The sequence below is a fragment of the Pituophis catenifer genome, unplaced genomic scaffold, assembly GCF_029215685.1.
Source record: "Pituophis catenifer annectens isolate HBS135680 unplaced genomic scaffold, rPitCat1.0.hap2 SCAF_9, whole genome shotgun sequence".
Lineage (NCBI taxonomy): Eukaryota > Metazoa > Chordata > Lepidosauria > Squamata > Colubridae > Pituophis > Pituophis catenifer.
This window is the reverse complement of record NW_027256889.1, coordinates 20,226,387-20,239,814: the sequence shown is the minus strand read 5'-3', so window position 1 is coordinate 20,239,814 and position 13,428 is coordinate 20,226,387. Positions and strand designations below refer to the sequence as shown.

Sequence of the window (13,428 nt, the reverse complement as noted above, 5' to 3'; positions counted from 1 at the left end):
CCAATTCCTTGACGGCTTGCTAATCCGGCCTCCCAATCACCGGTCGCCTTGATGCGACCTCTTCGCGAAGCCGCTACCGCCATGCCATCTAAAGGCAACGACAGTTTTTTTTTTTTTCCCCTCCCTCCTCCCTCCTCCCTCCCAACCACGGCTCTTTCCGCTTTCCCTTTTGAGGAAACGAAGGGCGGGAGGAAAGAAAAGCGCTCGGGCAACCATAGCAACGGCGAGAGGAGTTTTTTTTTTTTTTATTCTCCTCCCTCCACCCCCACCTCCCTCCTCTAATCCCGACGGTCGGGAGCGCCGATTGGTCGGAGAGGCCAGCTAAGGCGTACGTGTGTGTCTGTGTGTGTGTGTGTGGTTTTTTTTTTTTTTGCGTTTCCGGCTGAAGGGAAAGCAGCGGAGGGAGGGGGGGGCGGAGTGGGACAGAGCGTGAGGGGTTGCGGTTGCTCCGAAATTGGAGGATTTAAAGAGAGGGGGGGGGGCTGTTTAAAAAAAAAAAACTTGGTGGAGGTGTGGGGGGGGGAGGGAGGGGAGGTGTTGAAGAAGGTGCCGGGGAGCTTCTGCGGCCTACCTTCCCTGGCCATGGTGGCGGTAAAGCCGCAGCCCTGACGAGGCGCACGGGCAGGAGGACCCTTCCCTCCGTCAGTTTTACCTCAGGGGGGCTCTCTCCCCGCCTTTTCACCTGTCGGCCAAGAACACCTGTCCCCCTCACCGCGGCCCTCCCGGTAAGTAGCGCCTGCTGGGTTGGGTTGCCTTGCGCGCTTCCTCGGCGCCTTCAGGTTTAGTTGGCTCCCTTTGAGGGCAGCTGCTGGGCCCTCCGTGACGGGGAGCGCTGGGGATTAAGGGTCCCCGGAGCGGTTGTGGTTAGGGAGACGGTCCAAGTTCCCGTGTCACGACCGTCCCCCAACGAGCTCCAGGGCCGACTGTCCACGGAGCCTGCCTACTTACCTCACCGGCCTGTCGTGGGATCGAACCGGGGCAGTTGGTTCCCCTCGATCCAATCCCCTCGTTGGAACCGCTTCTCCTCCCCCCCCAAAACAAGAGTGGCCCCCACTTTTTTGCTTCCTCCCCCCCCGGAAAAATTAAAACCTGGGGGTTCCCCCCCCCCACCGTGAGGGTGTTTGGCACTCCATCACTGGAGGTTTTTAAGAAGAGATTGGACAACCCTTTGTCTGAAATGTTATAGGGTTTCCTGCCTGAGCAGGGGGCTGGACTAGAAGGCCTCCAAGGTCCCTTCCAGCTCTATTCTGTTCTAAATTCTACATTTATTTCTGTTATTGACCAGCAAAACAGAACCAGAGTCGCTTACTGAACATCAATAGAGCCTCTACAGCCCAGAAATGAACTAAACCGTCTATCAAATCATATAACAATACAAATAAAATGGTTCAGTTTAAGAATCGGGGGTGTAAAAGTAGAGTAAGGTATCATGCCATCATGTATAGACCATGTTGGTGCAATTAAGTATTTGTTTAGATCAGTGGTTCTCAACCTTCCTAATGCTGCGACCCTTTAATACAGTTCCTCATGTTGTGGTGACCCCCAACCATAAAGTTATTCCTAAAACCATTGAATATATGTGTTTTCCGATGGTCTTAGGCGACCCCTGTGAAAGGGTCGTTCGACCCCCAAAGGGGTCGCGACCCACAGGTTGAGAATCACTGATTTAGATTATGTTGCTCTCACCATTATTGTCTGTTAGTGAATACAGTTTACAATTCTTTTTTATTGTTCTGTTTGCTTTCCATACTCTAACTTGATCTTTTTTACACCACTCATAATACTTTGGAGCGAGGCGGTTTATAAGTCTTGTAATTAAATAAAAGAACCCACCTGGACTTCACTAACAAAGGGATATGCAAGTGATGATGATGATGACCCTTGACCTGCAATGTCTGAACTGAAAAGTTTATATATATAGTCATGGGTAGCAGAGACAGATGTGCCTGGCCACAGCTTCCTGCACTACAGCAAAGCATTATGGAAACTTAGAAGCCCGGAAATTGGTTAATCAGCTCTCCAAGGTTTTCAGGGCCCCTGTCTCTACAGTACCCCTTTTGCAAAAGATGCTGAAGATTGAGTCTAGGACTTGATTAGACATAGGATAGTTGTCACTGAAGAGTGGATAGTTTTTACGGTAGTTACAGAACTAAGAATAAGCTTGGATATGCTACTTCAGATATTTAACAAATGTATTATAGAAAATACAGCTCCTATAACCTATTAAAGTTATTGTACAAAACTGAACTAGTGCAAAACACTGATGTCTATATCACATGTGTTTGTCTTTTACTGAAGTGAAAATATGGGAAATTTAATTTGGTACTCTTTTTTGTTTTTTTTACAAGTGGAAGGAATTGAACCTGGACTTGTTGGCATAACAATTAGGAAAAACAGGAATAGCCTTATTTTAAGGAGCTCATACAGCAGTTATGTTGGATGTAGACTGCTTTTAGGCCCTTGCTATGGATATTGTTCATTTGTATTAGTTTATGTATGTTCTTTTTATGGTTGGGTAGTATTTTCTTGTAGTTTTTTAATTATAAGACACGCAGAGTCATGTGGTTGAGATGGGTGGCTATATAACTCAAATGAATAAATACTAAAATAAGTCAAGTGAGAACTTGTTTCTAACAAATATAATTTGTTCCTTAATATATATGCAACCTTTCCTCCTGGTACTCCATGCACTGTATCCATCTTGAGTGGATTAATATAATCCATGTAGTTATTAGCTGAATATCAGTAGGAAGACAGAAATGTTCTATGTTCTCAGAACTGCTAGGATATACTGGCTGGAAGCTGAGACCTTATTTTTATGGATTAAAATTATCATTTAATATCTGAGCCTGCTTTTTCTTTTAGCTATATAACTCTTATACTGTCTACTGTTATTTTGATAGGTAGGCACCTATTTAGCTAGATAGGTACCTACCTATCAAAGGAGACTATGTCTCTGTAGACTGTTGATTTTGCTTTGTTTTTGTCCAAGCAATCTGTCGGAGGTGAATAGTACTATTTTGACTGGAAATATTTATCCACTCCTGTTGCAGTAGAGTTTTCCAATGGGCTTATATTTTGATTTTCTTTATGAGTTACTTTTCTGGACTTTCCATTTATCCTATCAGAGCTTGCCCAAATAGTTTCTCATAGAGATTCTAGTAGTAGATTCTGTGACAGACAGGACCAGCTTTAATTTAGAAATCAGATTTTTTTAAAAAATCTAAAATTAAAAAAAAATTGATTTAATTTCCCATGAGAAAAAAGGAACACTTTGGTTTTAAGTTAGCCTTTTATTTTAAATTCTGAAAAAAATCACTTTGAATATCAGAAATTTCAAAGTAGCATCCCTCAAATGTTAACTTTGTCAGCTGTTTAAGACTGAGGAACCTTTCAAATAAGGATATTTTGATCGATACAAATATGTTTTTATGGTTAAATATTTCAGAGTGTTAAAAGCTTGTTAAAAGAGTTAACTTGGAAAGTTGTTTTTTTTTTTGATAACTGAACACTAAATTATATTTGCTGTATTAAGAGCTTTATAATTGTGAAATAGAGTGTTCTGCTAAAACAGTAATGAACCTAAATTGAGTCAAGTGAGCAATGGTATATTGATGAATAATGAATATGCATCCATTTGCATACACACTAAGGGAAGCGTTTAAATTGTGCATAACAAGTCCTTTTCATTTATTAAAAAAATCTGGCATGTTGATAAACATATATGCTATATATGAAACTATACCATTACATTGTGAAATAGTGTATATCTAATATATCTTCAGTGAATACATTTAACATCTCCTTTGAATCAGGAATGAGTATAAATGATATTTCCAATATTACTTGGATAGCAAATTGTAATAAAGACCATGCTTGAAGTATTTGTTTTGTACTTGGTTGGTCAGTGATCCATTAATTCATTTGTTTCACAGACAGGTCATTATTACATTTATTTTTAAAAAGGAAGCCAAAACTTTATTGCTATAGTTGCATATGCAATTTTAAAACCCTGCATTGAATATGTAAGTACACTTAGCAGCATGTTTGTTTCTTATGTGTTAAAAAGTCTCAGTGATTTTCTCCTCACTTTAGTTCTAGTAGCAACTTCTTTTTGCTGGTGCTTTTCACCAGCAACATAGTGTAGGGTGAAGTGACTTAAGAAAAAAAATCAGTATGACTGAAATAATAATGCTATTATTTTAATAAAAAAAAATTGGTGTTAAGTTATTCATACATTGAATGAATACTGAGTAATTTAGAATATGGCCCATACTTAAAAACATTCAGCAGCAGCAGGAAAAAAAATCCTCCAAGAGTTCTTTTGCAATTTGTCCTCCTATGTGTATCATTAAACCATGCTGTAACTCTTTAATTACAAGAAGCAAATCACTGATTTTTTATAACAGCCTGTTGTCTCGTTAATAATAAAAAGAGTTAAAAAAACAGCTGGAGTTAAAGTTTGCAAATTTGGCCTTTTTATGTAACCTACAGTGAGTATATGAACTACGGTATTATACCAGATGAATATCTGGTTTTGCAACAAACTTATATTCATTGTGCCACGTACTGTAGACTTCCACATTTACAGAAGACAGAACTGAACTTTGATCTCTTCCTATGTTCTCATGGTATTTTAACGAAGGCAAACATAGTAGCAGTAACCTAATTCTGTTAGTCATCCTAGAGCAAAACGTAAAATTAGATGCAAGGCATAGATGAATCCAGCAGTGTTATGATATAGGCAGACTAGACAGCTTGCTGTCATAATTTAATGACTACCTGCCATACATGGGAGTTCAGGCTGTCACATGTCTTCCAGCATTGTTGACTCCTAATGCAAGCTGAAAATGTACCCTAGAATCCTCTGCAGTATTTCAGGAGCTTTTCAGGTGAACTTTCTTTTCATGTGCAGCCACTGCAGAAGTTTTGCACTGATTCTGGCATGGCTGATCCCTTATGTAATCCAATAATGTGATGAACAGGCTATCCAAGTCATCAGGAACAAACTTCTATGTTTTTTTCTAGGATAATAATACTAATCTAACCCAATGCTTATTGTCATGTGGATACGTTATTCTATAGGAAAGAAAAGGGAATTTTATGATGTTTCAGTATTTAAATTGATTTAACAATATCCAGCGCTAAATTGTTAGTAGAGTTTGGAAACAGCAAAATTTACTAGTGAGGCAGTTCAGATGCAGTAATGAAGTTCCCTCAGATTGAAGCTGCCTCTTATTATAATTTTGCCTTGTTTTTCCCTTCACTGTTCGTTTTCCACGGTGAACTACAATAACCAGATTATAAAATTTGCTTTGTTTTGGGAAAGAGCCAAAGTTTCAAGTTACATCACATTTTTGGTTCCAGCAACTAAATACCACAGTTTTGTAGTGACCCTATCAGACAATGCAAGCCTTTGTGGTACAAGAAAAAGTGGAAGGGCATATTCTCTTCATCTATGTTATGATTGAGTCACCAAAGTATACACTTTTGTAACACACGGACTGTACTGAGGTTATTTTACCAATAGAAGAGAATATAGCTATGATTGCACTATGGAGTTCCTTGATTGTTTACTGCTTATTGGGTATTAATCCTATTTTCTGTAGGTTATTTCAGGACAGGTAGTCCTCGACTTACAACCACAATTGAGCCTCAAATTTGTTGTTAAGTGAAACATTTGTTAAATGAGTTTTGCCCCATTTTACGACTTTTCTTGCCACCGTTGTTAAGTGAATCACTGCAATTGTTAAATTAGTAACCCACTTGTTAATGAATCTGGCTTCCCCATTGACTTTGCTTGTCAGAAGGTTGCAAAAGGTGATCACATGACCTTGGGGCACAGCATCGGTCATAAATATGAACCAGTTGCCCATCATCTGAATTTTGATCACATGATCATGGGGATGCTGCAACGGTCATAACTGTGAAAAATGGTCATAAGTTACAATTTTCAATGCCATTGTAAATTCGAATGGTCACTAAATGAACTGTTGTAAGTTGAGGACCAACTAGTTATTTTTTGTATAGGCATAAGACTAGAAGTTCATTGAGAGTTAAAATAAAGGTAGAATCATTCTTGATAGAATTCCATTTAAATTTAATAAAAGAAACATGCCTGAAATCAATACAATTTATACAGTACAGTTAGTCCCCAACTTACAACAATCACTTAGTGACCGTTCGAAGTTACAACAATAAAAAGTGACTTATGACCATTTTTCACACTTACGACCGTTGCACCATCCCCATGGTCACATGATTTACATTTGGATGCTTGACAACTGATTAATATTTATGACAGTTGCAGTGTCCCTGGGGATCATGTGATCATCTTTTGCAACCTTTTGACAAGCAAATTCAATGGGGAGCCGAGGTGGCGCAGTGGTTAGAGTACAGTACTGCAGCTACTTCAGCTGACTGCTAGTTCAGCAGATCAGCAGATCAAATCTCACCGGCTCAAGGTTGACTCAGCCTTCCATCCTTCCGAGGTGGGTAAAATGAGGACCCAGATTGTTGGGGGCAAAATGCTAATGCTAATGCAATATGCTAATATGCAATATGCTATATGCTAACTTTGTAAACCGCTTAGAGAGGGTTGTAAAGCACTGTGAAGCGGTATAGAAGTCTAAATAAAAAAAATGGGGAGCCAGATTCACTTAACAACCATGATTTAACAACTGCAGTGATTCATTTAACAAATGTTGAAAGAAAAGTCGTAAAATGGGGCAAAACTCACAACAAATTTCTCATTTAGCAAACATAGAGCCTTGGTAGTACAGTGGTTTAAAGCACCCTGTTATTAACACAGCTGCCTGCAATTACTGCAGGTTCGAATCTTACCAGGCTCAAGGTTGACTCAGCCTTCCATCCTTTCTAAGGTAGGTTAAACGAGGACCCAGTTTGTGGGGGCAATAAGCTGACTTTGTATAAATATACAAAAGTATGAAGGCTATTGCTTAATGCATTGTAAGCCGCCCTGAGTCTCTAGAGAAGGGCAGCATATAAATCAAATTAAAAAAAAATAAAATAATAATAATTCTGGGCTCAATTGTGGTCGTATGTTGAGGACTACCTGTAGCTGCAAGCAAAGGATTGCAACTTTATTTAACCTTCAGTTTCTCATTTTTCTAGTAGAAAGAAAGCTCAGGTTTTACTTGGCTAAGATTACTTTTTCATTGCAGTTCAACTGGTTGCTTGCTCCAATTTCTATCTTGTTTTCTGGCTGGTGCTAGGAAATACCAATAAGCAAGTGGTAACATTTAGTTCCACCTGTTTAGCAGATGGACTGCATTTGTTGAAGCATAGGTGGAACTAGAAGTCTCTACATGGATGCTTTTAACTTTCAAACTATGGCTAAAGCCTCCATTTAAAAACCATTGAATTTGCATGCTTTGCTTTGAGTTTGCTTTGCTTGCATTGCATAATTTCATAATATGCTACTGTTTCCAAATGTGGGCTGGTTTCAGTACTGAGTATTTTGATATGTGAACACAGCTGGCTATCAGTAAACAAATGTCAAGCAGGCAGCCTTTAGAATTATGTAGGCAACTACTTTGAAAAAATTAGAATTTGCCACATGTAGTTTTCCTTTCATGTATTTGTTTCATGTCTGAAGATTAATTGCTTTTATAAGTCATCATGTGGCCATAGGGGACCCTGCCTTTAACCTCTAAATTATATACCAGTTAAGATAGCTGTATGGGATTTTTAAAGATAAATTCAGGAGCAAATCTTAGAACTTAATGACAAATAGTAGAAACTGTTTTTTATGCATAGTGTTTATTCATTGTCTCAATACATAGGTATAATTGTTTTCCAAAAGTGATTGTAGTTGGAGATCGGAATATTTTAAATTGTATGTCTTTTATATTTAGAGAGCTCTGTGCCTGTCTGCAAAGGCCATGGAGAAGAGTTTGGAAAGCAGTTTCAGCATCAGCTTTTTGAATCCACTGGTACTCTTCTTTAGAAAATCTGCCAAGTGTCTGGGCCATCTTCCTCTAATCTACGTATTTATCTGCCTCAGTGCCCTCTCTTTCTGCACAGGTGAGACTCTATGCTTCTTTCCAAGATACTTAAAATTGTGAATGAATAAGTATATATCAATCTGTGCAATGTAAACAGATTTGATTTATGTTCTATGAATTATCAATGTAAAGCTTATGAACACCCATTGCTATGATTAACATTGTAGGAGAAAAGCCATGTTGGTCTATTAGTAGTCAACAATCAGAAGTATCTGGTAGCATCTTGTTACAGTAAGAAATTTTATTAAATGCATATACATATGTTTTTTTAAGTGAGCTGTTTTCCTGAAAGGTGTTACCTTTTAATAAATGTTGACTGCACCTTGAATATCATTATCTTGGAAATTGTCTCTTGAAATACTTTTAAGCAGGAGTTAGACATAGAGCTTCCCACATTATATGATTTTTAGCCAAGGTTTGTTAAGTTGGCACTTTATCTACCTACGCCTTCGGACCATCTGTGTGCTCTGAGTTTTCACACAGTGTTTTTTCTCCTTTTGAAATACAAAGCTCTAAATGAGCGTGTCTGCTTCTTGTGAGCGTTTGGGTGCCCATCTTCTAATATAAAATACATGGTAAATGATGCCAATTATGTATGTTGTATGCAATTAATGTGTAATGCTTTTCTATACCAGGTACTTTTTTCTTTCCACAAATGTATGTATGTATGTATGTATGTATGTATGTATGTATGTATATATGTATCAAACTATCCTAAAATATCTATCTCATATCTGTATATCTATATATCTATATCTATATCTATATCTAATCTATATATATCTATATATATACACACACACATACACTTATACATACACACACCATTTCTAAGTAGGACAGGGTGGTTCTATGTGCCACACAAAACTCTGATGAGGGGCTATAGCAGGGGTGTCAAACTCACGTTATCAGGGTGGTCTCACGGAATGTATCGTGATTTTTTCCCCATTCGCTAAACTGGGCATGGCCAGCGCGTGACGCATCCGGCCTGTGAGCTGCAAGTTTGACAGCCCTGGGCTATAGGGATATGTAAGATTGTTTTAGAGAGAAATAGAAAAGGTAAATACTTAGCAGGAAATATTTAACTTTCAAATTAATTCCAAAATCTTAGAACTATACCATAGACACTTGCTACCTCTACATTCTCATGTAAATAATTTTGATATAACTAAGGGATTAAAAAGATTTAAGGCACTTAGAAAATATTTGGAAATTAGATGAAATATCTAAATAAAAGTTGTTAACAGGTTCTTTTAGTAATGATAATGACATTGTACAAAGACTTAACTGTAATTAGTTATTAAAGAGCTACATTGATATGATTCAGGAACAGAGTTAAAATGGCTAAATAGTTGTGTTTGGTTGAAGGTTCTTGATACAAACTTCCTTATAGAATGCCATTGGGTTCAAAAGCTCATCTGTACGATGTGACTCCCAAAGTGGTCCTGAAAATGGAAGGAGGGAGCTTGTATCACTTGCTGACTTAGCAGGTACTTCTCAGTGGGAGAAAGTTTTCTCTTTAAGCAGTCAGAGAAGACAAATCAATGACTCAGGGGGAAAAAAGAGAAGGAGCTTTAGTATCTAGCCTGTATTTGCAAGGTTAAAGAGGTATTGCAAGGAGAACTCTTGGAGAATACGGTAAGTCAATTTTATGGCCTATGGAAAATTGCTAGGATAATTTGTTAAACCCTTCTCAAAATAGTGCAGCATTTTATCTCAATTAGGTGCTTTTTCAAAAATATTTCTTCTAAAAAATTCTTATCAACTGGAAAACTGGTATCTTTAGAGAAGGCTCTTAAACTGTCACTGTTATACTTGAACTCATTATGTTAGTATGGTAAAATCTCTCTTTTCCTCCTAACCTCTGGTAAATTGTCTGGTGTCTTTTTTGACATTTGATAACTGGTAAAATTGACTAAGTTGACATGCAGTAAGTGAGTCATTGATCTTTAGCATTGCACATACAAAAACCATAGATTTTAAAGTCTCTTACATTTATTATCTTTATTTTTGGTTGGGATACACAGTAAAAGTAGAAATCACAAATTATTTAGTTTGAATGCCTCTGTTTCTTTGAGATTAGTTTTCTGTTTCCTAAATTCCACAAAATTATGTTTCAGTGCTGTCTTGTTCTTGATGTTTTTTTTTAAATGTAAAGCAGGTATCATATTTCAGGAATATCCTAAATGCAGAACTAAGACACAGTTGAAGGAATAAGTACCCTGTACTACAATGCTATTGCCTGCTTCTCAAGCATGTTGTTTGTATTAAAGAGTTGTCATAATTCTTATCTTGCAAATACCGTATTTTTCGGACTATAAGATTCACTGGTGTATAAGAATCACCAAGATTTCGAAGAGGTAAGTAAAAAAAAAAGGCTTTTGCCCTCTCCGGCCCCCAGGAGCACTCTGTAGGCCTCCCAAACCCTCTGCATGCTCCATTTTCGCAAAAACAAGCCCATTTTTCACCAAAATGGGGGCGTTTTTGCCTTCCCCTGCCACCAGGAGCACTCTGCAGGCCTCCCAAACCCTCTGCGCACTCTATTTTTGCAAAAAATAGGCCGATTTTTTGCAAAAATGGGACGAGCGGGGCGGGGCTTCAGGAGGCCAAAAATGGCTGTATAAGACACACCAACATTTCCACCCTCTTTTGGGGGGGGGGGAGAAGTGCATCTTATACTCCGAAAAATATGGTACACCTTTCCTTGTTTTCTTTAACTCTTCCCCTTCCTCTATAAACATTTCAGCTTTTGTGAGGAAGATGTTCACAACATTTTGACCTTGTTTCATATTTACAACAACAACAACAACAAATTCTTACAATGACATTTTTATTCCAGATTACTATGTTCCAAATTTTGTGCACATTTCAAAATATATACCAAAAGTTTTTTGACAAGCTAAGCCAGGAAACTTTCATAAAGTTTCAATTTTTTTAAAAAAATATTTGAGAAGGGTTTCTCTAGCAGATTGTACTGGCACAGTCTGTCTCAACCTCTCTCCTTTCAAAATGAATAAATGTATTCTTGCAACAGACAAACTTCTGTTCCCTCCTGGACAAGTGGATATTGTCTAGCGCTTAGTGTATTGCACATTAAAAAGTCCTGATTGTTTTCAAACAGTGATGTGATTCTAAATTGTTAAAATCAGTATTTTTCCAGGTGGTTCCTCTCTTGAAATTAAATATACTTATGTGAAGGAGGAATTTATTAATATGCCCAACTGCTTTTTCTCTAAAATGATTTTATTTTAATCTGTGTAGTGCTTGCCCTCCTTCCAGAGATCTGAATAGCCCCAAATCTGTTGGTCTTCTGGATGGCTGTAAAACTCTAGCTTTTCCTATAGGCATTGAGCTGGGTTTTTAATTGATCCCAGTAGAGGTGTATATCATAATTATAATTGAAAATGAGTAAGAAGCCTCAAATAGTAGTATACATTTGTGTGCAGGTTGAACATTCATACTTGCAGATGAAGCTCCTGAAACCTGACCCCATATCTTATGTAGACCTCAGTGCTTAAAAGATTCCTCAGTATCTCTCCTTTAAGAGCCTATGTTAAAGCTGTCACGTAATCTGTAGAGATTTTATGATGTGACTCTTTAATAGACAAGCTTATTTCCTGCTTGATGGTTATTCAGGACGTCTAACATGCCATTATGTGATTGAAGCATATTAAAGCAAGCAAAACTGCTTTAGTTTGAGAAGCTTCTAAAGCATATTAAGAGTTTACGTAAGAAATTAAATACTACTATAGTTCAAGCATAAGGCTTGAAAATCAGTCACATCATTGGTGGAGTGATGAAATATATGGCGAATATAGGTGTCCCAGGATAATGTTGCAGGATCCGATTTGGGTTGGTCACTGGGACCAGAAGTTTTGTCTTCTGAGCTTCTTCTAGCAGAGCGAAGTTCCCTGAAGGTGGACTCCAGCACAAGTCAGAAAGCTCGGAAGACAAAATCTCTGGTCCTGGTGACTGACCCAGATTAGATCCTAATGAGATATAGTTGAACATTAATTCACAGATTCCTTTACACCAGTCTTCCCACCCTGATGCTCTCCTCTGTACAGACCAACTTTGTAAATTGTTGAATTTTCTTCTAGAGTTTGTTAAACATCTTTTTCAGAACCAGAATAAATTTCAGAAATTTATTTGTTTTATAATATAATCGTAGTTTACTAAGTTGTTTCAGCCAAAACACAAGAGAAAAAATACTCTCTGTTGTGGCCAAATAGTTTAAAAGTTAAGATGCTGGGATAGGGGCAGAGAAACTCAGGATGAAGTCCAGCAATTATGTACAGAAGCCAGCTGGGTGACCTTGCGCCAGCCATTTTCCCTCATCCCTAAATCAGCATCAGATTTGGAATAAGCCCTCTGAAAAACAACCCCCTTGTTGCCTCATGCATTGATAAATTTCATTTAGAGAGCACAGTGCAAAACAAACTGGAACTTAGTGAGACAAATGCTAACATAAGCACAAAGATAATGGCCGCAAACGGAAAACTTTAAAATTAAGCATTTTAAATATGAGGCAGCTGGCAAGAAAATATAATTAGGAATATTTTGCTTTGCCTAACTATATTCAGAAGTTAAATGCTCTTCCTTTCATTTCCTCCCTACCATTCCTTCTTCAAGCTGGCAAGAATATTGTGTCCTCTTTTTAATTACTCTGTAATGAATTGTTAGGAAGCTTGATGGATTAATCAATGCAATTGGCAAATATAACATCTTGTAAGAATTTAAATTGTTTTTTGCTGCAAGTTAAATTTGCCCCTATGTGTATTGGGGCCCTGGTGTGAGAGATCTCTAAAGAGCATTTGCAATAAATTCTGGCTGTCTGTTTCCCCACTGTTAAGAGCATTCTTTTGTTTTAGTTCTACTATTGTCTTTTGGGTGAATTTTGCAGACAGCCTTCCTTTCCTTTCCTCTTTCCTCTTCTTTCTTTTCCTTCCTTGTTTTGAAAAAGGTTATGAATCGCTCATTGACCAATGAATATTAATAATAAATTTCTGAATTTCACAGTACTCTTTTGCAATATTTAAGCACACTATAAGCATACTATATTCAAATGCTTTTCATTAAAAAAATTTTCATCCTTAAAATAGTCCTGTAAGATATTGACCATATCTTCTTCTTATGTTCATTGCAGTCAACCAGATGTTCAACTGGATTTGGCATTTTTGTCTGCCTATTAAGTCCTTCCCAAGGACAGATAGGCATTCCCAAGGATCTACAATAGGCAGATGTTGATGTTTAAGGTGTTAGAAATATCATCACAGAATGTAAGCTGTTTTGTGTAAAGCTGCCTTTTGCAATTGTCATTGCCAATGGTATTCAAGTGGAATCCCGGCTGTTTTGGGATTGCACCTAAGGCACCTATTACTATTGGTACTACCTTTGCTTC

At 37.7% G+C, this 13,428-nt stretch overlaps 1 protein-coding gene across 2 annotated transcripts in view; it reads left to right on the top strand.

Annotated features, from left to right (window-relative positions):
* Positions 1-542: 542 nt before the first annotated feature.
* KIAA0319L (KIAA0319 like) overlaps positions 543-13,428 on the top strand; it is a 56,783-nt gene continuing 43,897 nt past the window's right edge. For both annotated transcript variants that reach the window (XM_070950236.1, XM_070950235.1), the window contains exons 1-2: positions 543-725; positions 7,878-8,046. In XM_070950236.1, the coding sequence (XP_070806337.1) occupies positions 7,905-8,046 (142 nt within the window). In that variant the 5' untranslated portion in view covers positions 543-725; positions 7,878-7,904. The remainder of the gene's footprint in view (positions 726-7,877; positions 8,047-13,428) is intronic.